This window comes from Ursus americanus, chromosome 5 (genome assembly GCF_024610735.1).
Source record: "Ursus americanus isolate L20-20 chromosome 5, mUrsAme1.1.p, whole genome shotgun sequence".
Lineage (NCBI taxonomy): Eukaryota > Metazoa > Chordata > Mammalia > Carnivora > Ursidae > Ursus > Ursus americanus.
In genome coordinates, this window is record NC_142131.1 from 51,260,833 (window position 1) to 51,283,883 (window position 23,051).

The 23,051-nt window shown below is 45.3% G+C and overlaps 2 protein-coding genes across 14 annotated transcripts in view; one reads left to right on the forward strand and one right to left on the reverse strand.

The window, feature by feature from the left end:
- The window catches only part of LOC123790207 (uncharacterized), a 385,091-nt gene that overhangs the window by 94,261 nt on the left and 267,779 nt on the right, over positions 1 to 23,051 (reverse strand). For all 12 annotated transcript variants that reach the window (XM_087862175.1, XM_087862176.1, XM_087862173.1 and 9 more), the window contains one exon: positions 19,713 to 19,808. In XM_087862175.1, coding sequence (XP_087718301.1) covers positions 19,713 to 19,808 — 96 coding nt within the window. The remainder of the gene's footprint in view (positions 1 to 19,712; positions 19,809 to 23,051) is intronic.
- FGF1 (fibroblast growth factor 1) overlaps positions 1 to 23,051 on the forward strand; it is a 93,903-nt gene that overhangs the window by 35,041 nt on the left and 35,811 nt on the right. The window contains exon 2 of one of the 2 annotated variants that reach the window (XM_045794399.2): positions 19,744 to 19,817. The exons of the other annotated variant lie outside the window; for it this stretch is intronic. The gene's annotated coding sequence lies outside the window, so the exon portion shown is untranslated. The remainder of the gene's footprint in view (positions 1 to 19,743; positions 19,818 to 23,051) is intronic. 2 annotated transcript variants of the gene reach the window in all.

Here is a 23,051-nt window from a genome sequence, read left to right on the forward strand (position 1 = left end):
TGGGGGGGGGGGTGAGGAACAAAGAGAGAGGGACAAACCGACTCTGCACTGAGCACACGCCTGACATGGGGCTTGATCCCAAGACCCTGAGATCATGACCTGAGCAGAAACCAAGACTCAGATGCTTAACCGACTGAGCCACCCAGGCGGCCCTCCTACTATGATGAACAGTGCTGCTGTGAACCTCATCCAGTGACCTCTGCGCACTGCTGTGAGTCCTGCCATAGGACAAATTCTTACTATCAAACATGCCAGCCACACAGTCTGTATGGACTGTGCTGTCTCTGCCACGTACTTGTTGAATCTGTCTGCTTGTCCCCCAGGGCCTAGAAATAAAAAATGTAGGGAAGAAGATGTGTTTCCAAAGAAGCTTGTGAATTGAAACAAGTCTTAAAGTATCTTTTAAGCTTTACAGCTGACGAATATACAGCTTTCTTTTTAATCAAGATGTCGTGGGTGAGGAACACAACTCACACGGCTGGGTGCCTCTTATTCATTAACTTGATAAACACAGAGCGCAACCACGTAACTCTCAGAAACATCAATAAGTCTACCCTTCTTGATCCGATCATCCATTTTCTAGGTGTAGGATCGATATTTGAAGATACTGATTCCTGAGGGCCCATTAAACTATTAAAAGAGTTCATGGTGTGGGAAATTCATTCACAGATTTCAGGGAGATTAAAGGGTGAAGGCCATTAAAAAAATTTTTTCTTAAACATGATTATACTCTTGGGGTTTGATACTTAATCTATGAAATCATCAGTTTAGTATACTTTCAGAAGAGGATTCTTTGGCACAGAGGGGGAAAACCTTCTCTCGTTCTTACAGAGAATGTGAAAACATGTAAAAGAAACAAAGACATAACATAAACAGCCTCTCCTAGAGACCTGCTGGTTCAGCATGGCCCTTGGCACACTTAGCTCGGAGCGCCCTCTTCTGGACCCGGACTCCATGGCACCATCCGGGGCGCAGCCCAAGGGCAGTCAGACACGTCTGATTTTCAAGTTCGGAAAGCTGCTCTAAACTCCAACTTCAGCACATCCTTCTTCTACCTCAGCCACTGAACCCTGGGATGTTCTTTTTCAATATTTGTGCCACATTTTCAGGTTACACAGGACTCTGTCTCCCCTTTAAAAATGTCTGCTTGGTTGCTATTTAAAAAAAAAAAAAAAAACCACCCTCCTTAGATCTGATTTAAGCCATTGGGATTCCACTTAACATTGTTCACTGTCAGAAATACATTCAGAATTTTGGATAAATGGGAACTAGGTCTATGTGTCATTACCTAATACACTGGAGCAGTATATGCTTAAGAGGAAGGCTTTCTGTCCCACTCTAGAAAGCTGTCAGAACCTTCAGTTAGCCTCATATTTCCTGAATTAATTAAACAAATATTTGCAAAGCAAATTTTATGTACATGCCAGGGAGTGTGCTAGGAGCTGTCTCCCAGTGGGGGACAAGGTGAGGATAGTGCCCCTCTAATCAAACATGTGCAGTAACTAGGTGGTGTTTTTATTGCAAAATGCTTGGCAATCTACAAGCGTCATAATGGGTCACTGGAGCTTCACTGTTCTTTCACATTACTGTTAATCTATCACGTGCTACTACGATTAAATTTAACTAGGTTAATCCTCTTACTCAGAAATAGTTTCCCTTGAACTTCTTAGAAGGGACTATTCAAACCTCCAAGGAATATGTTCATGATCTGTTATGATAGGAAGGAGGAGGCAGGATGAAAGCAAACAGCTTTTGCAAACAGCTGCCTGTTTTCCTTGGAGCCAAGGTGGGTAGAGATGAGGCTGGGCCCGCTTGGATGTGGGAGCCTGCGGTTCCCTGGCACCATCTTCATAAAACTCTCCTGGGTGAGCACCAGGCCTGTCACCCACCACTTGCCCCTTGTCCTGCTCATCCCCCAGAGAGAAGAGAAGCCCCGTTCGTTCTCTCTCTCTCTCTCTCTCTCCCCACCCCACCCCTTTTTCTCTCTCAGGTATGGAAGCCCTACCACGCATTTGCCAGACCGAGGGGCGCCAGGTCCTGGACAGGGCCAGCCCCAAAGAGGGGGACGCTTCCATGTAACCAGACCACAGCATTTACGGAGTCAAAGTCAGCAATGACAGCACTGGGGAATGAGCCAGGCAAGGTCATCCAAGAAAGATAAGGAAATGACGTAAGACCACGGGCTGTAAGGAGCCAAATCCCAACATGATTTCCAATGAGATTCCACTAGTTATTTCTGTTCCGACTTCTACTCAACTTCAGATGAACCTCTGAAAGTTCTGTAGTTGTCCCTTCTTTCTCCCTTCTCTTGGATTTTAACTGTAATCCGACGCTTTTTTGGGAAAGTCATGGATCCCTCTATTCCGTGATCCAAATTATAAAGGAACTTGGCTTTTTAAAACAGCTAAACTTTTTTCTAAAATCCCTCCAGATCTCTAAGGGTGGGGGGTGGATTCTGAATGATGGTAATCTGTGGGCTCACCTCATCCTAACTTCTGAGTTTTCAGGTGCTCTTTCCTCAGTTATTCTGTCCCACTAAATCCAGTACATTCAATTCAACTCACCAAATATTTACTGAGCTGAGCACTGTGTTAGAAAAAGACCTGGACGCTGCCCTCAGGAAATTCACAGACCAAGGGATGAGAAAGATGAATAAACAAATCCTTTCAGTCCAGTGTGGTAAATATAATGAGAGAATTATCTACAAGGCGGCACTTTCAGGCCTCTGCTTTCTTGGAGTTAAGGTCTGGAGGGAGAGCCAGATGCTAATCAGAAAATTGCACACATAAAAGCAGGATTTCAGTCCTGACCAGGACCCTTGAGGAGAGGCAGGCAGAGCCAACTACACTTCAATGGGGCATCCTGCCAAGGGGGCATCCAGCAGGGCATCCTTGAAGAAATCACAGTTGAGATCTGAAAGGTGGGTCAGGGAAGATCAGGTGTAGAGTGTAGGAGTCAACAGTGGCCCAGCCAAGGGGAAGAGCTTGTGCAAAGGAACTGTGGCAGGAGAGCACAGTGACCCAAGGCACCAAACCAGCGCTGATATGGCTAGAGCCCACGATTGGAAGGGGCGTGCGGGGTGGCTGGGCCAGAGAGGTCGGCAGGAACCCACATACTGTGTGATCGGCCATGGCCTTGGCTCAATTCCTCATCTGTATCAAGGGATCAGAGCAGCACCTTCCTCGTAGGAATCAGTGAATCCCGTTTAGCACTTAGGGGCGTATGCTCTAAGCACCAACTGCTCTTACTGTCGTACTCATTATCCTCATCATCTCACCAGGACGAGCCTGTGGATGAGGACCCTGCCCCTCCAGGTCAGATATTTCTTTTTAACATGACATACTGGCTATATGGGCACAGTTCTACAGAGGTCTCAGAGACCACAGAAATTAGCATAAATCCTATAAGGGTAACCGCTGGCTTTCTGGAGACATTCTGAATGAATGACCGGCTGGGCTGCTGACCACAGGGCTTAAAAACAACCACTAAGAGTTTACCCTCAAACACCCAGAAAAAAACGAGACAGAGGAAGGAGGGCAGTGCCTCCTGAGAGAAAGCTGTCTATAAATGGAAAATTACACTGAGAGCAAACAAATCTTATTTGATGTGAACCCATTTTTGACTCTGTCTGGAAATCCAGGGCAGAAGGAAGTGGAAGGGACAGGGAGTGAGCAGGTGTGCCCAGGCTGAGGCTGCCTGCCGGGGACCAGTGGGTACTGTGACCAGGATGATGAGGAAGGGCTGGAGCCGGCTGCCAAGGCACCCACACCTCGGGCTAGACACTGGACAGACCCAGACACTCCTGGGCTGCTTCTGAGCTGTGACGCACGCCTAGGCTGCAGATGTTGGCCCGGGCTGCGGTGGGGAGCAGAGAGATGGGGGGGGCAGGAAACACGGGAGAAACTTCAGGGGCGTGTAACGAGCAGAGCTGCATCTCCCGGGCACCTCTGTTTCCTCACATGGGTTGTTGTAGCATCGGATGGGATAACATATCTGGTAAGTGCTCAGTAGATGTTATCCTAAACAACCAACCAGTACTCTCTTCAGAGCAACTTAGAGCCTCCTTTAACAATGGCTTTCAGTTCCGGACCTACAAGCTGTTTGCTACATGGCATGAGGAGATTTCTGAACATCTCAGTGCCTCATATTTCTCCTTAGAAGAGAATCGTGACCCTCTGATTTAAATCAACATTAACAAAAACAAGAGATAACGTTTGGTGACATGTTTTCCCTAGGTGTCAAATACTGGTAAGAACGTTTGTGGAAGGCTAGAGCCTCAGTACTAAAACCTGGAGTCAGAACACCTGGGTTCAGATTCCAGCTAGTTTCTTTCCTGGATGTGTGGTCTTGATCTGTTAGGTAACCTCCCTGAGCTTTAGGTTCTACATCAGTCAGGGGAGGGGCAGGTGTTGTTCATAATACAGATGTCACAGGTTTCAGGAAGGACTAGATGAGGTAGAGCAGAAGGAGGCGTTTCGCAGGGTGGCTGGCAGCGAGCACTTAAAACATCCATGCTTACCATTATTACGAACTCTCTCAGTCTCTGCAACCCAGAACCCTGTCCTACAGCCCAGGAGATTGAGGCTAAGAAAAGGGGACATGTCCAGTCGACAGAATACTATTCAGCACTAAAAAGAAATGAGCTATCAAGCCAGGAAAACATGTGAAGGAAACTTACATCCCTGTGATTGAATGAAAAAAGCCAATCTGAAAAGGCTACACAGTGTGTGATTCCAACTATATGACATTCTGGAAAAGGCAAAACTAAGGAAGCAGTAAAAAGATCAGTGGTTGCCAGGAGGTCGCGAGGAGGGAAATGAATAGGCAGAGCACAAAGGCTTTCTAGGGGAGTGAAGCTATTCTGTATGATACTACAAGATATGTCATTATATATTTGGCCAGACCCTCCAAGGCCCAGCACCGAGTGAGCCCAATATACACTATGCACTTCGGGAGATTATGGTGTTTCAGGGTAGGTTTATCACTACACTGTACCGCTCCGGCAGGGCTGTTGCTAATGGGGGAGCCTGTGCGCGTGTGGGGTGGGGCAGATAGGAACCCTCTGAACCTTCCTCTTAATTTTGCTGTGAACCTAAAAACTGCTTTTAAAACATAAAGTTTATTAATTAAAAAGTAAAAAAAAAAAGGTCAAGAGAGGCAGAGCTGGGACTCAGACCTCTATATCTGAACTGTAAGTCAGGGGTCTTGACCTCTGCCCCCAGCTTTGGTGGCAGATTTGCGCTCCTGCCGGCTGAAGCAAGTCACAGGAGAAAGATGGGTTGAGATGCAGGGAGGAAAGCTGGTGGGCACGCCTGAAGCTCAGAGAGGTTGTGTGACTTTCAAAGACACACAGACACTAAGCTGTGGACTCCACAGAATATTTTTTAACTGCCAAGGTCACCTGTGCTGGACTTTTGAACTTTCTGCATATGTTACCTTGATAAATCTCTAAGGATTTCCCCCTTTCTTCTACTCCAAATGTCATGTCCTAGCACAGTGCCTGGCACAGGGGAGGTGTCAATCAGTGCTACTCTCCATCCCTCCCGTTGAACACCCCGCTCCACTCACATCCCCTCTCAGAAGAACCGTCTGTCTCTCTGGTACTTCCCTAACTGGAGGATGCCTGAGCATCACCTAAAGAGGATTATTATAGTGTAGACTCAGAAGGGCTAAGGCAGGGCCCAGGAATCCACATTTATAACAAATGTCCCATGTAATTCTAATGTTGGTGTTCCTTAGATCATACTTTGAGAAACACTAATCAGCAAGTTTCCAGGGAAAATTAATTTTTCGTATTTAAAACATCTGTTAAAGTGATTCGAAGGGGCACCCGCACCCCAATGTTTATAGCAGCAATGTCCACAAGAGCCCAAATGTCCATCAACTGATGAATGGATAAAGACGATGTGGTGTGTATACATACATTGGAATATTACTCAGTCATCAAAAAGAATGAAATCTTGCCATTTGCAATGACATGGATGGAACTAGAGGGTATTATGCAAAGCGAAATAAGTCAGAGAAAGACAAATACCATATGATTTCACTCATGTGGAATTTAAGAAACAAAGCAGATGAACATAGGGGAAGGGAAGGAAAAATAAAATAAGATGAAAACAGAGAGGGAGACAAATTGTAAGAGACTCTTAACTATAGGAAACAAACAAACTCTTCAGGAAATAAACTATAGGGTGGCTGGAGGGGAGGTGGGTGGGGACCTGGGGTAACTGGGTGATGGGCATTAAGGAGGGCACGTGATGTAATGAGCACTTGGTGTTATATGCAACTGATGAATCACTAAATTCTTCCCCTGAGCCCAATAGTACACTATATGTTAATTAAGTTGAATTTAAATAAAAAAATTTTTAAATATAAAACATCTGTTAAAAATATAAATGGTAAAAAAATTCAGAAAGTTCAAAAGAGGGGCACCTGGGTGGCTCAGTCGGTTAAGCATCTGCCTTCAGCTCAGGTCGTGATCCTGGGGTCCTGGGGGGTCTTGAGGGTCCTGGGATCGAGCCCCATGTCAGTCTCCCTGGTCGGTGGGAAGTCTGCTTGTCCCTCTGGTCCCCCCCTACTCATGCTCACTCTCTCTCTCCCTCTCTCAAACAAATAAAATCTGAGAAAAACGAAAGTCTAAAAGAGTAGACAGTAAAAAATACATCTCTCCATGTACAAGTCTGTTCAGAACAACAGTTTCAATGAGAGTGAAAAACTAACATACGTGTCTGTCCCTACAGAATATATGCAAATACAGTGTAGGCTATCTGTGAGATCGGAACTTACTTACAGAGTTCACTTACATAGTATTTGTTGATGTGTCTGTATGGGTGTATACAAATGGAGATCTCCGACATAATGTGAGTGAATAAAAGCCATCTGCAGAGCCAGAGAGCACACTGTTATGTGCATTACACACCCTTCCCATATTCCTAATAGTTCTATCAGAGGAAGAGAGAAATATTATGTAAAAGGAAAATGGGGAACTTCAACTTTCTCTCTGATGTTTTATTTTATATAAAAAACATCTGAAGTAGATTTGAGAAAATGTTAACATTTGTTAAATCTGGGTAGAGTGTACACAGGTGTTTCTTCTTATTATTTTCTGTTTGCTTTTCTTAAATAAAAAAGAAAGCTGCCCCTGGCTCCCCCGCTCACCCAGTTTCCTTCCCCGAGGCAGCCTGTTATTTTTCCTCTGTTCCTGTCTAGGTCAGTCTCAGTGTTAACAAGCACTGAGTCTAATCTACATTCTTCATCTGATTCTCTCCTACCCACTTCAGCACCTGGTCTTATCAATTAAATCCTCTTTGGATCGTCAATCTATTCAGTCCTTTTCCTGCATGTTTCTTCCTCTTGACAAACATTCTCAGGTCTCTCATTTGAGAAAAGCTACTCTCTTGTTATTCCCTCAAGACACGAATTTCCTTTTGGTGGGATCCCAGCCGTTCCTGGGAGAGTGGTGTAGGCTCACTGCTCCCAGCTCCTTGCGCTCACTCAAGCCTCTTGTCACCTCTCCTGGCTCCCCCATCCACTCATCTCCAGAGACAGAACTCAAGACTTTTTGGCAAATCTGATACATTTGTCAGTCCCTTTCTTGACCTTGTCCCTCGCCTGGACTTTTGGAAGCATTCCTTATCAGTCTCTTTTCCCACTTCCACACCTCAGCTCCCCTCCTCTCACACCATCCTAGGGCTCTCCATGGCCCACCAACTCTGTCTTCTTCTCTTCTCTCATTTTTCTCTCCACTGACGAATTCACCAAGCCCCTAGATGCCAACCCTCTATGTGCACTTTGGGGAAGATGCCCACTTCCTCTTGAATTCTTTCTGTGGCTTCAGAACCACCTTTCCAACTGTCTAAGGGTCATGCCCACCTCAAAGTCCTTCAGACAGAGCAAACTTGTCCTACCAAGTTCAAAGTACTTACAATAAGTAATTCTGTATTTCTGCTATGTCAGTTCTTCCTAAATTTAATATGCATACAAGTCACCTGGGGACGTCTTGCTGAACTGCACATTCTGGTTCTCTAAGTCTGGAGTGGGGTCTGAGAGTGTGCATTTCTAACAAGTACCTGAGTGATGCCTGTGGGACCCCCACACACAAATAGTAAGATGCTAGAGAGATTTCCATTCTCCAGGTCAGGGCTCTCAACTCTGTCTTAAACTTAGAACTACCTGGGGCTCGCGCTAGGTATAACATGGTTTAAAAATATGCATACGGTTAGAAGATTCAAACTAATTAACTCCTCTTTTGCCTGGCCCCAGCCCAGATAAATGAATCAGAATTTCTGAGTGCGTGGCCCAGGCCACCTGCATTTCAAAAATAACTACTAAGTACATGTGCGGGCTAGGACTGTGCTAAGGGATGAAGGGACAGTGGTAGTACAAAGCCCTTGCGGAGCTTGCCTGTTAGTGGGAGTGGTGGTGAAGAAACAGAAAAATAGACATCAATATTGGACAGCACTTCAGATAAGTGCTACAAAGGAAAGAGTGGAATTCTGAGTAGAGAGAATCTGAGAAGGGGCTGTTTTAGTTAGGGTGGTCAGGGAAAGCCCTGGTGCAGAGAGGACATCTGAGCTGAGAGATGGGTACGTAAAGGTCGAGGGACAGAGAAGCATTTCATGCTGAGGGAACAGTGTTTCAGGGAGAGGGAACAGCAAAGGCAAACATACTGTGGCAGATCCATGCTTGGTGAGGAAGAGAACGAAAGCCAGTAGCATAGGTGGAACACAATGAGCAAGGGAGGAGCTGTGAGGGATGAGGCTGTGGAGGGCTAGAGGCTGGTCATGAGCCTGCGGAGCACCATCTTCCCAAAGACAGAGCAATAAGCCTCTAGAGGGTTCTACCCAGGCAAGGCCATGTCATCTGACTTAAGCAAGTAGGAAGCCAAGGATTAAAACAGGAGGCGGGTGTGAATGGTGGCTTGGAACACAGTGGGAGTAATGGAGAACCCAGAAGAGGGCAGACAGAGGATAGAAGCTGGAGCAAGAAATAATAGAACATGCTGATGAATGGAATGGGCTTAGATGAAGTAGAGACAGAAAAGGACTTCTGCGTTTTTCAGCGGAGATATTGGGGACATTTACTAAGATTTGAAATACTTGAGAAAGAGAGGCTAGGGGACTGAGTGGGGAAAATCAACAGTTACGTCTGGGTCATCTTAAGATAATTATTGGACATCCAAGTGGAAATGCTGAACAGGAAGTGGGATTTAAGATCTGTCTAGATTATCTTTCCAGCCTTACTCCTCATCTCCAAGAACCCATTATGTATGAGCCAGTCCTAATTCAAAGTGTCCTAATTCTGATTCTCACCATGCATTTTCCTAACTCTGTTCCTTCCCATCCTGTATCCTCTGTCCAATGTACCTTTGATCTTGGCTTTTGAGGCCCTAGTCCCACATACAAACCATCTCAAGTAACCACTGCTCCCTCATATTTCTGTCATCAGTGAGCTTTGCCTCCTGGGGACTCCCATAAACGCTGACGCCTTGTTTGTGACATCTGTCACATTTTCCCCTCATGAGTTATTTGTGTGTGTTTACCTGCCCTGCTGGGTGGTAAGTTTCTGGAGGGCAAGGCTTGCCTCCTATTCCTGTACCACAGCCTCCATGATATCCAGAAATACACTCAGCACATAGAAGGCTACTCATTAAATGTGTTGCATAAATGAGGATTAGGACATGTTCTAAGATGATCACCTGAGGCTAATCTAGCCATCAGCGATCAAAGATCACAGGTTTTCTTAACCCTGGAGGAACTGATGACTGCTGAGTCTCTGGGTCATTGGTATAGAACCAGCTAGTACAATGCTAAAAGTCTTGACCCATGTATGCCATTGTTTATCTCTAAATAGTAATGCATGCTTTTGGCCGACAGTATATCATTTTTAAAAAATCTGAATCTCATGTGTGAACCCACTAAAGAGACATATTATTGGAAAAGCTAGTGGTATGTTCTTTCCCAAGAGAAAAACTCCCTTTGTAATTATCACCACTGCTGCCCAAGGCCCCAAGTTGCTAAGACTGGACTGTGGTCCGCTTTGCTTTTTGTGGGTACATGTCTATTATGCTGGGGCACCGGAAACTGGTGTTGAGCCCAGTTCAGTTTACAACCTCATGCCCAATTTGCCCATGAGGCTTCAGTGCATTTTGCCTCATGTTGTGCAAGGCATGGATTCTGTACTGGGGAAGAGACAATGACAGGTCAGATATTGAGCAGTGGGCTCTTGGTACACAAGCTGGCAGACACCGAGAAAGTAAGAGAAAAACAAGACAGAAATGGACAGTAGCGGCCATGAAGGGAGGCTGGGGTGTGGCTAGGTAAGGGATCACTCCCGCTAGAAGGGCATGGGGGCTGAGTGAGATTAACAGAGAAATAAAACCAGAAAGGATGGAGAGGTAATGGAGGCTAGGGGAGGAAAATGGCCAAAGAACACTGTCAGTTCCAGCAGCGATCATCTACTGAGTGTTGATTATGTGCCGGGCCTTGAGATAAAAGCTTTATACAGATTGTCTGATTTACTTTTCCCACGACCTATAGTAGATACTATTTAACCCATTTTACAAACAAGGAACTTGAGGATCAGAGAAGTTAAATAACTTACTCAGGTCATAGAGCTAGGATAGATGAGCTGGGATTCAGACCCAGGGCTGTTGGACACCGAAGCCTATATTTTATAGGCTTTATATTACCTGCTTTATGTTACCTGCTGATTACGGATCAAGGGGCATTTCCTCCCACCAAGCCCTCTGTAGGCTGAAAAACACAGTGTCTTCCAATACCCCAAAGAGCAAGGTACTGAGTGATGAGCTAAGTTGGAGGTGTTGTTCAAAAGCCCTGCTATGACTGAGCTGTCTGCCGGGGCTGAGGGTGCTCAGGGCGGAGATGCTCTCATCCATCATCAGGGAATACTCACTCCATTGTGTCGGGCCCCACCTAAATGTTTTTTTATTGTCTGCTCTTCACCATGAGTAATGCCACTTTCCATTTTAAGCTGGGAGCTTCAGGAGATGACCGAGTTATAAGCCAGAGTTTAAAGCTAAGTGCTGCCTGGGGGATTACTCACCCTCTTCAAGACTCGGCCAACATCACACCCTCCCACTCAAGATGCTGCTGGAATATCCTCTTCCTTGCCAAAGCCTAAAGGAAATCTGGCTTCCCCTAGAATCAGACTGGGAATGGTGCCAGGTTATCAGAAAGCTGGCAAGTTAACTGATTCTCCAAGTGAAACTACTCTGGTTGTTCTGGTCCCTGCCTGTGTGGTAAGGTTTGCTTGCTTGTTCATTCACGTGGCATAGGCTGAGGGCCTACTATGTACCAGGCACTCTGTTCCATGATAGAGATACTGCAGTGATCTAGACGGCTTTCATCCTCGTCCTCAGGGAGCTAACAGTCTGGGGAAGATGAGAAGACAGTTATAGCAAGATGTCATAACCAGCAGAGTGTAAGAAATGATAGGACGTGAGAAGCTCAGGGAGTTTGAAGCACTAACAGCTGAAGGATTTATGCCAGAGTAGGAGCTGGCTAGGTTTCTTAATTGTAAAAGCAACCAAAATTGACTTTGATTGCTAATAAACAGAGAATTTAGAGAATCTAGGGTTGCCCAAAGAATCACTGAGAAGATGTGGTGGTCCAATATCACAGGAAGTGTGTAGTCAGACCAAGACCGTGGGGGGTGGGTAATCCCCCAAATAGGGGATGTGGCTTCAGATACTGGGCGGTCAAAAGGATGACAAATGTCCAGGACAGCAGGTAGAAGTAGGGAAGGTAGGGAGGAGAAGCCTGTCTCAGAATGACCTAAGATAGTCTGAGTCACAGAAACCAAAAGGAACAGCTTAAAGAGAGCGCCGGCTTATTGAGGGAAGCAGGCAATGGGGCCAGGCAGCCAAGCTCCCAGGGGTTTCCACAGGGAGTGAAGTTTGCTGCTCAACCAGACTTTGAAGCTTCTGGTAGGAAACAAGCCCAGTGCCAGCAGGTAAGGACGAACTACATTCTAAGCCTTTCCCTTTTGTTTTAGGGCTCCTGGGGCCATTCTGGAAGGCCCCAGTTCTCAAAGGATTCCTTGAACTCCCAAAAACCAGCTAACTCAGAAAAATGTTCTCCATATCGTAGTTGGAAAAGACGACAGGGACAAGCCAAGGAGATAATAATGATAATAGCCAACGTTGACTGCTTGCGCTAACATGAGCTTACATGAATTTCATTTACTCCTCATAATAAGCCTATTAGTTTACAGACAAACAGACGGAGGCACAAAGATTATAGATGACTTGGCCAAGGCCCCATGGTTAGCAGATGGTGGAGCAGGATGCAAATGCAGATCTGCTTTACCGTAACTAGAGTCCGCTGACAGGAGCCACAGGAATGGAAAGGCCAGAGGAAGAAAAACGGTCATGTTATGAGAAATCATTTTTTTTTCTGTGCTAAGTATGCCATAAGAGATTGGAAGCCTAGTCCATTACCTCTTACCTCTTGCATGGGTACCATATTGAATCTTAAAGATAACCATTACTCCCAAGCAAGAAATTTTCAAATTTTATCTGACGGGGAAAAGGCCTGTTTACCTAGAGGAAGCCTTGAGTGAGGAATTTGTAGCAGTAAGTTAAGGTATTGACTCTTAGTAGTACTACGGTGAGAGGTATATACAGCATTTTTAATAGATTTTTAAAAATAGAAATTTCTGTAATTACACAAATAATACATGGTATTTGTGGGAAAAAATGAGGGAAATATGGAAAAATAGAAGAAAACAAGAGTCATCTGTAACCTTACCATTCAATGATGGCTGTTGTCACATTCATGTGTGTATTTGTGTTTTGTGTGTGTGGTGTGTATAATTTGTACTCTCACTTTCCAACGCACATATATATGTCGTACTGTCTTGTAAAATCATTTCTTCATGTCTGAAATAATTGTTAGTGCCTTGATTTCATCCTTTTCCTCAAGGAAATCTGTTTCAGAGTATTCCATTTTGCAAATCTACTACGTGACTATCTGTGCACAGAGTAGAGCACGGTATATAACGCAGGCCTGTTTGTTCAACTAAGTGTGTCGATGACATGGGGCTTCCTAGGATACACTGCGTACAGCATATGTGAAAATGCTTGGTTCTTCAAGGAGGACTCGGTTGTTCACCATTCATTGACATTTCTAACCAGTAAGCATTACCTGAAAAATGTCTAATATAATGAGTAACCTCATCATTTATTAGATAAGCATTTATTTATCGGGATCGATTTATTTCATCATCTACCGTATGGGTAACATTCAGAAACGTTATGCAGACAGAAACTAGAAGAGCGATTTCTAGAACTGAGCTCCAAGTGGAATCCTGGTTCTGATCCCGCTTCCCCTTCTCGAGCCTAGGGGACGGGACCTCACCTCCTTTGAAATCCCCGCCAAAGGCAGTTCAAACTCTCCCCCACCCCCCACCGGCCCGCCCCAGCCCAACACACACAGAAACTTCGCTTTCCGGGCAGGAATGCAGCTGAGTATCTCGTCCCAGAGCCCATGTGGCTCAAGCCAGCCCACAGCCAGGTCTGGTAGACCGCTGTGGTTGTCAGCTCTTGGCACACCCAGTGCCATCCATCTCTTGTCCTTTTCCTGCACTCATCGAGACAAAGTCCTACCAGTTCAGGAGCCCTGCATGTTTCCTCTGTGCAGCCCAGACATCTGTTTTGAGTTGAGAGTCAGTGGCCGGTCAAGCGCTTGCACGATGCAGCTGGATTTGCTGATGTAAACAAAGGAGCTTGCATGTGAGTTTTCTGAACCCGAAAAGGCCCCACAGACATCCCCTCGGGCCTCCGTCAGGATTTTAACCTTGTCCAAGGGGACAAGGAAAATGAACTTGAGTTTCGTTAATGAGCTACAGCCAAGAGAGAAGCAAAGCACTCGGGCCCTCTCTTTCCTTCCCTGTCTCCACATAACGCTGTTCTCACTGGGCCATTCCTCAGCCTGAACTGAGGCTGCACCACTGCAGGGGGGAGCCCTGTGGGGCCGGGGAGCCAAGCTCCTCTGCTCACTCCCCCCAGTGCAGAGCTCCCTTCTCCCCTTGCTTTTTCGCTTTGTGTTTCCATGCTTCATTAGATGTTATCTTTACTTACAAAAGCAAACTGTTCGTACCTAAATTTATGTTTTAATAGTTCATCATCTCTGGCCCTACCATCTGTTCCATTTTTTAGCTCCATGAAATTCCTGGGGTCCTCTTCACATAGGTTATTTGCAAATCAAAAACTAAATGATAATTCAGGTCGAAAGACCTCCTACCTCTGGGAGTTACTTGATTTCTTCATTGCTCAAGAGCTCAGTTTTCTCATCTATGAAAATTAGAATAACAGTACACTCAAGTGCCACCATATGAAATCATGAGATAACATCTAACTCCACAAGACGGCACAAATAAATAAGACTTTATAGTTCTACACTTCTTTTTTTTTTTTAATTTCCTAACATGCTATATTTTGATCAATCTTACTTTACATTCTTCCTTCTGTGGCAACTGGTGCTGGTGGTATATTTCCAGCAGCGACACCAAACTTCCATGTGATATAAATTCCAGTTTGAACACTAATTCAACTTTAAAAATACGAATTAAATGATAATTAAAGATACATTTGAGCTACATATATCTAGATTAATCAAAACAAAACATTCTTTATATATGGAAAATGAACCCACTGGAAGAAAGAAATGACCAAGGAAATAAGAAACCCCAACGAACCCCTAAATCAACCAACTAACCAACCAGGCAGCGGCAATCTCAGAGCGAGCCTGGACATCTGCGGCACTGTGCTGGAGGGACCGTACATTGATTTTCAATGGCATTTTACCACCACCAAGACCGAAACAGCCAAATTAGTATTTAGTCCTCACAGCCCTGCTTCTTCCTGTGCCCCCCACAACTTGCTTTTCTTATCCTGCCATCCTCACTGGAAAGCCTCAGGCATCGGACATTCTCGACTAGAACCATCTGGGTGCGGGTCTCCCTCGAGAGTTTTATGCTCTGAATTACCACGCCTATTGCCCAAATTAAGACTCTTATTTTTTTAAGATTTTATTTATTTATTTGACAGAGAGAGAGATAGCAAGACAGCACAAGCAGGGGGAGCAGGAGAGGGAGAAGCAGGCTCGCCACTAAGCAAGGAGCCCAATGCGGGACTCGATCCCAGGACCCCGGAATCATGACCTGAGCCAAAGGCAGACACTCAACCAACTGAACCACCCAGGTGCCCCAAGACTTTTTTAAATAGGTATATTTTTAAAATATTAGCCAGAAATCTTAGTGATTCGATTTAATAAATGTCAGCAAATATCCACTGAGCATCTACTAAGTGCAAGATAAGAGTGTGTCCACGGGGAAAGGGAGTGGGTAAGATTCAATCCCCGTCCTCAAGGAGTTGAAAAGTCACTAGGGAGGCCAAGCAGGGGATGCAAATGACTGTAATTGCTGGGTAGACTGTAGTGACTGCCACAAACAGTGCAAGCCAACGTGCTGCAGGAGGAAACAATGAATTTGAACTTGGTGAGGATCAGGACAGGTTCTGAATAGAGGCAGCACTGGCCCTCAGAGAAGCATCTGTCCTTTGAAAAGATTATATTAACTCTTGTGCCCCTCCCCCCAGTTGGCGAATTATTTTGAGTCTTCTGCTTATTCTGGGCTAACAACTGGAAAAAAGTTTAGCATCTTGATTTTTCTTCCCCGAAATGCGCCCACTCCTTGCTCCTGAGGCTCAAGCAGTCTCCTCCGGCCAGTGAAACACACTGGGATGCATAGGGCTCTGCACACATCCCTGACCCCACCCACTGAACAACTGCTCATCCTCAAAGGGCACAGTTCAGTGTGACCTCCTCCGAGACACCCCCACCACTCTCCCCCTGCTGGTGCACTCCCCCTCTCCGGCCACTGGCCACCAGGCATCTGATTTCAGTGGACCTAGGGAGGAATTGGCACTGTTTCACATTGTCTTAGCTGTTCGCTTCTTAAAAATGCAGTATCTCCCCCTACAGGAATAAAAATAAACAAGAAAGCAGGGACGCGCTTTTCTGTTGCCTCCATGTCCTCAGTGCCTGATAAATCATAGTATTTAATAAGTATTTGTTGAATGAATTAATGAATAGTAATAGATCAACTCATCCCTTCTCTGGTTTTTTCATCTCTCTGATTTGTTAGTTTTTGCAGGGAGAGATCAATGGTTTTAGAAAACGTAGGATTAATGTCATATTGATGTACTCAGTCAAAAATATTCAGACTTGGGACCGCCTGGTTGGCATTGGTAGTAGAGCATGTGACTTTTGATCTTGGGGCTGTGAGTTCGAGCCCCATGCTGGGTGCAGAGATTACTTAAAAATAAAATCTTTAAAAATATATGCATCCTGGGGCTCAGTATGGTGACTGGCAATTAGCAGTTTCTCAGGCTTTGGTTCATGAGGGGTTTTCTGCACAGTGCAGGTCTTTTTAGTAAAACCGATACGCTGTGCAGCACAATACAACTCATCATCCCCTTCCAGCCCTCATTCCTTTCAGCAATATTTAGTCAGCACATACTATGTACCATGATATGTACCATGATATCTGCAAGGCAATAGAGATACAAAGCTGAGCGCTACAGACAAGGGCTCTGCCCTAATGGAGCAAAGTCGAGAGGGAGAAAGAGTCCAGGAAACAGCACCAGCAGAGAACAGAAGGATAAGGGACACCTGTGCCCCCCAATGGGGGGGGAGCTGGGCCTGGTCCTGGGGCTGGTGGTAAAAGAAGGCTTATTTGAGTAACATTTGAAGTGAAGTCTGAAGAAGTAGGAATGTACTGGGGGTGGGAGGCAATGTTGGCAAAGAGAGCCCCAGGCCAAGGGGAAAGCAAGCTCAAAGGCCCAGAGGTGAGGGATAGCTTGGCACATTTTAAAATGGAAGCTCACTCTTGTTAGTGGCAACTAAAGGGTCCGATGCCAGGGAACATGGGCCTTTTTATTCAAGACCACGACCAAGAGAGCGTGGAGGCAGTGTGGGTCACTGGCTGTGCCTTGGGAAATGACTGGAATGTAAGCTCCATGGGGTAAGGACACTGTCAGCTTTATTCACCATCTGAGAATAGGGCCAGGAACACAGTAGATTCTTAATAACCATTTGCCGAGTGAATGAATGAAGCACCCTAAGATGACCTCAGCTGTCACCTCTAAGTGTCACCAGGCCCCAAGGCATTGTAAGACCAGGAGGCGTCTTGAGAGCTGGCTGGTCTGCTCCCTCCCCTCCAGGCTGTCTGACCTGCCCTTAAAACTCTTCAGAGGTGACACTATCGTGTATATTTTATAAAGTATAAAAGCATGACTTGGAAATTCAGTTCTTGAGGTCATATACATGCAACTGAGGGAGAGACGATCTGTCCAGTCATTTGGTGAGTCACAGCAGGATGGACAGGAGCAGGGACAACAGTCCTTAATGCTCAGACTGGCAGGTCAGGCAGCGAGGACACTCTGGCTCCCCAGCATTATTTGTCATCTGTTACGATGCCCTGGTGCCTCATTTCTAAATCTGCTAGTGAAGATCAGTGAGACCCACATTCTCAAAGCAGCACCATCAAATGTGGAAAGTGTAGTTTCTGGTATAGTTGGCAGTAAGGAATTTAAAATCCAAGTTTCTCTCACCTCTCAGTACCATGCCCTGGCTGAATGCTGCCATCTCTCTCAGAGAAGGCTACTGTGCCTGTGATCCAGGATATCCTGGCTGGGAAGCTGTGAAGAATGGACACCACATTTGGCCTAGGCCCACATCTATCACCCTATCTGAGGTCCCTCTGCCTCTCACTTGGGCTACTGCACCTATTCCCTGCTTCTGCCTCACCTCCCCTACTTCTCCACTGAGCAGCCACAGTGACATCTTTTAAAAGCTAATTTGATCATGTCACACCCCAGACCACACTGCTCAGTGGTTTTCCACAGTACTTCCGAGAAAAGTCTCCAGAACTCTGCATGGCCTGACCCTGCCATCTCCAGCCACAGCCATCTCCCCTCATCCAAAGCAGATTATTTTTCCCCCAAGTGAAACATGTTCTTCTTGGACTCAGGACCTTTGCACATGCTCTTCCTGCTACCTTCTTTTCTCTACTCACTAGGAATATAAATTCCACTTCTTCTAGGAAGTCTTCCCATCTCTCGGGCTCCATAGGTCACCTATTATCTAACTCCCACAGTATCCTGGTCTTCTCTGCAACACTCAGTTCACTGGGAATTCCTTTTATGGAGGGCCTTACCCACTAGAATGCGAACTTCAGGAGGTCCTCCTGCATCTGCCTTGTTCCCCACTATATTCCTCATGTCTGGCATGGTGGCTCATCAAGTGGATAACGAGGACTCCAATCTTTGAACTGTCGGAAACAACTGGACTGATTAAAACAGGAGGCAGAGAGAAACACAAACACAGCAGAACCTCATTACATTCCTTAGCTAAATGACCTTTCTCCCTCTGGAGGCCTGATTTCTTCTTATCATGGGATTGTATATTGTGACTAGGCCTCAGTTAATTCTTCACAACTGGTTTCCGGTTCAGTTCCGAGAAATATGGGCCATGCCACCACGTGCCACCATGGTCAGTAAACCAGAGCTCTGCGACAATCCAAATAAGGTCAAGATGCATTGGTGTGCCTGCCCATGGCCCGTGGCCCCTGCTGCAGAGACAAGCAGCTCTCTTGTCCCAGTCTCACACAGCACAACAAGGCCAGAAGGACCTGGAGCCTTCACTCATTTTGTCTTACCTTCTGTTTTATTTTCTTCCCCCCAGCAAGGACAAACAATAATTCAGTAAAGGAAATATGAACAATGGAAAGAAAGAGAAAAAAATAAACATATCAAAATGGGCAGTGTCCCTCAGGCCATTGCTTTTAAAGAAAACAAGGAGATTAGATTTGGAGATATTTCAGTGACTTTGCTAAAAAGGAGAAAAATAATCAAGCTGGCCTCTCCCTTTCTGGCTGAATTCCTTATCTCTCTCTCTTGATGTAGAAAGAAAGGATTTCCCAGGCCAGGGGTTGTCACTGGCATGCATCAGAATCCCATGGGGAGATGTACTGAGCTTGCAGGTGCCAGCCCCAACTCAGGTCCAGTGAATGAAAATCCAGGGGGAGGGGCCCTCGCAGGCTCACCCTCCCCAACCCCCCCTGCAGGGAGGGCCCTCTCTGAGGAACAAAGCCCAGAAGGCAAAGGCAGAGTCTCGCCCTGTGCCCACTGACATAAGGTACAGCTCAGGTAAGGAACTCGGATGTGTTCCTGGGGTCCCCAGAGTCAGGTATTGAAAAGCTTGTTCAAAGTAAATGGAAAAGGCCTAAGAAAATCAAAAGAATTAGTGCAAAACATACAGCTTTATGAAACAATGAGCAATCAACCTGTGGACCCCTGGTGAGTCTTACCTGTTGGGGTTAAAAACTCAGCAGAAGCTTTGTTACCTGGATCTCAAGAGTTGGGAAAGGAAAGCAAAGTCCTCTAAGCAAAGCAACCACTTCTCTCCTCTATTGCAAGGCGGAGTCGGCACGCTTTAGAGAAAGCCAGGCAGCCTTCAAGGCACGGCCCCCCATGGCACGAAAGGAATAGGGGAGCAGAGGCTCCACAGCCCCAACCCAGGAGGGAGCCTGGCTCTTTTGTGAATTCCCAAAATATGAAAGGCAGTCATGATCCCATTTGCGGTGGGCTTATCACATGCTGCTACTATGTGCTATCTACATGCTCTTACCGAGTGTGATCTTTACAACAACCCCGCACAGGTACCGTTCAGGTGAGGAAACAGACGCAGAGAGCACCAACGACTTGCCTGCAGTCACACAGCTACCTATAAAGGGTGAGTCAGAGACAATATCCGTCGGTCTGAATCACAGTGATTTCTTAACTTGTATCTTGGCTGTCTCTTATTTTAAATACAAGGACACACACCATTTGGAATGCGACACGAGCAAGAATTCTCAGTTGTCTGCCATTTTTATTTGACTGTGCCCAGCCTCACCTCCGCCTGGGAGATGAACCAGGTGCTTATTTCAGTAAGTGTTACTGACTTCCTCCAATGCATTGTGCTCTGTGGCAGGCACCAAAGTCCCAGATGTAATAAGTGGGAGACGAGGTCCCCCTTGCAAGAATTTACCGTAAATTTACAAAATGACAGTGGATTAAAGAGACAGGCATAAAGCACTGACAGGCCGTTTTACCAGAGGTCTGGGAATTGCTGGATTATGCAGAGATTATACCTGGAGATTTAGAGAGGAGGTGTGCTTTGAACAGAGGTCAGAGCTGAGAGCTAAGGGTGGTGCAGAAGAGGAGAAAAGTGGTACAAGTATCAGTCTAAAGACAACTCCAACCAAGGCTGCCCGCAGCCAATGCTGCCTCGGGGCATTCTGCTCCCCCTTAGTCCTGGCCCAATGGACTCTGCCAAGCGCCCAAGCCCACACTGGAAAAGCAACCCTTGGGTTGGGTCACGTGTCCGGAAGTGCCTGCAGGGAAATTCCAAGAAGGGTGCTGCGCATCCTCAGAGCACCGTGAGGCAAGGGGAGCAAGGCTCCCGTTTTAGGAGGTGACTTTGAAACCAAAGTCAGCAGGTCTGAAACTTTCAAATTAATTTCTCCTCTACCTTGAAGAGCTGACAGAGAAATCAGAAAGGAAGCCCATGTAAGCCAAGGAGTAAAAATGGAACTTAAACCCATAATAGGTAGAAGCTTGCTGAATATTTTGAGTGAAAACCTTAACAAAATGCACGTGCTTTCCCCAGCAATTCCGTGTCCATAAACCCTCCCCGGGAAGTAACCACATGGGGTGCAAGGATGACTGCAGCAGTTTTGTTTATAACAGTGACAAAGACTAACACAACCACGTGTCCAACAAGAGATGATTAGCTCACAGAGTTTTGCACGGCCACAAAATGGAATCCTGTAATCCTTTGCAGCCATTACAAATGGAGATGGAGATTTATGTTTATTGACTAGGAAAAAAATCCTAGCGTATTTAGTCAAGTCTGGCTATAAATAAGCAGATTATAAAACAGTTTATATATATGTAATTTTATAAAGTGGAATCACGTGATTCTACTTTCTTCAGACCGAGCCTGAATCAATTGAATAGAATTGAAATCATACAGAATAAACCCTCTGATCACAGTGTAATTAACTCAGATATCAAAAACCATAACATAACTAGGAAAACTACAAATATTTTCAATTAAACAACACACTTTGAAATAATCCATCAAAAGAAAATCCATAGAATAAGGAGAATTTATAGATTAATTTAAACTGAACAATATACAAAAATATAGCACATGAAAATTTGGGGAGGCAACTAAAATAATTATTAAAGGGAAACTTTTACTTTTAGCTGCTCATATTAAAAAACATTTTTTAAGGTCTAATATTAATGACCTCAGATTCTGCACAAAAATAAATAAGTAGGGGCACCTGGGTGGCTCAGTCGGTTAAGCGTCTCAGGTCATGATCTTAGCGCCCTGGGATTGAGTCCCACATTCAAAAAGAATGTAAATAAATAAAAGGGCAAAGTAAAGTAAAAGTAAGCCAAAAGAAGAAAAATGAAAAATAAAGATAGCAGCAAAATAGGAATCAGGTAAACAATGCAGAAATCTAAGCAGGCATAAAGCTGTCATTTTGTTTCAGAAAATCTGAGATATTCCTATGTATAAGGCCCTTTGTAAAAGACTTCTATCTCTATGAATAGACATGTTAACAGAAGTTATCTTTGGCTGATAGGATCAAGGAAGATCTTTAAAGGCTTCTTGTTGACGTTTATCTGTATTTTCTTTTTTTTCTATCCCTCTTTTATATTTGAGGGCTCCTAAGGGGACTGACTGACATCCTCTGCTTATTTGTTGAAAAGCAATAGACCCTAACTATTAACCCTTCTTTTCCCAAAGGAGGGGCATGTGCCCTGCTGATACGGAAGTTCTGAGTGGGATGAAGATATCTCTCAATCACACGCAGAGAGAAAGGGAGCCCACTTTGAAGTTTCCTTTGGTTATTATGACTGTAGTCAAGGCTTTGGCTTGGTGCAATTATGTCACTTGCTTTCCTCTCTTTGCAAGCGGAAGGGCCACAGGGGCAGGAAGCGGCACCTAAGCAGAAGCCAACCACAGCTGCCCCTCCACTGTATTTATCTCGAGGACTGCTTTCTGTTCATGGAAAGCTTTTGCGTGAATACTCGAGAAAGAAACTTCCTTTAAACAAGGAAATGAACTTTAGGTAAAACCACACATCAGTAGTTTAAATAAAATTCACAAAAAAGGAATCTGGTAAGGGGATAGCCATCAAAATGATGCCGCCCGCACTCCTGTACTGCAGTCCAAAGGAAAGTGGAGTGAAGCTCTGGGGAGGAAGCAACTGCCCCCGAGGGCATATCAGTGTGCACTGGAATGTCCCCATAGGTCCCTCAGGCCTTGAGTCCTGTCTATCTTGTCGCTGCCGTATAAAAACAACAGCACAGAAACAGTAAGTGTGCAATTTGCTCAGGTGATGACCCAGGCAGTTGGAAGACCATTTCGAACAGGATTCCACGTCCAGATAAATCCTGCAGGGAGGATGATTGACGTGGGAGGTTTCTAAGAGCAGATAACACTTCTTTGCAATGTTTGTCCAGAGGAAAGAGGCACTTCCCCAGGAAGAAGGTCAAGGCCGGTCTATTTTTATAAAAGCATTTCAAATGGTTTAGTGGACTTACTTCCCTGTGGTTCCCAGGAATCCTGCAGCAGGCTCTCAGGAGGATGTTGGTGATAGGGAGCAGAGACTTGATGAGTGACAATCAATAATTATCTCTATATTTGCTTCACTTTTTCAAAAAAAAATAATCTAGGGGAAAAACACTTGCTCTAGAAGAGCAAATGTTGACAAAGAGCAGAATGTCCCAAGGTCAAGATTTTGCAAGCTGAAGATTGATTTATTCACTCATTCCCTTTTATTCAATAAATAATCAGGCATCCCCTCTGTGCCAGGCACTGTTTACGGGCTGGGGAGAAGACGGTAAATAAACATGTCTTCTGCCCTCCAAGAGCTTACGGTCTACTGGGGGCGGAAGACATGAGACA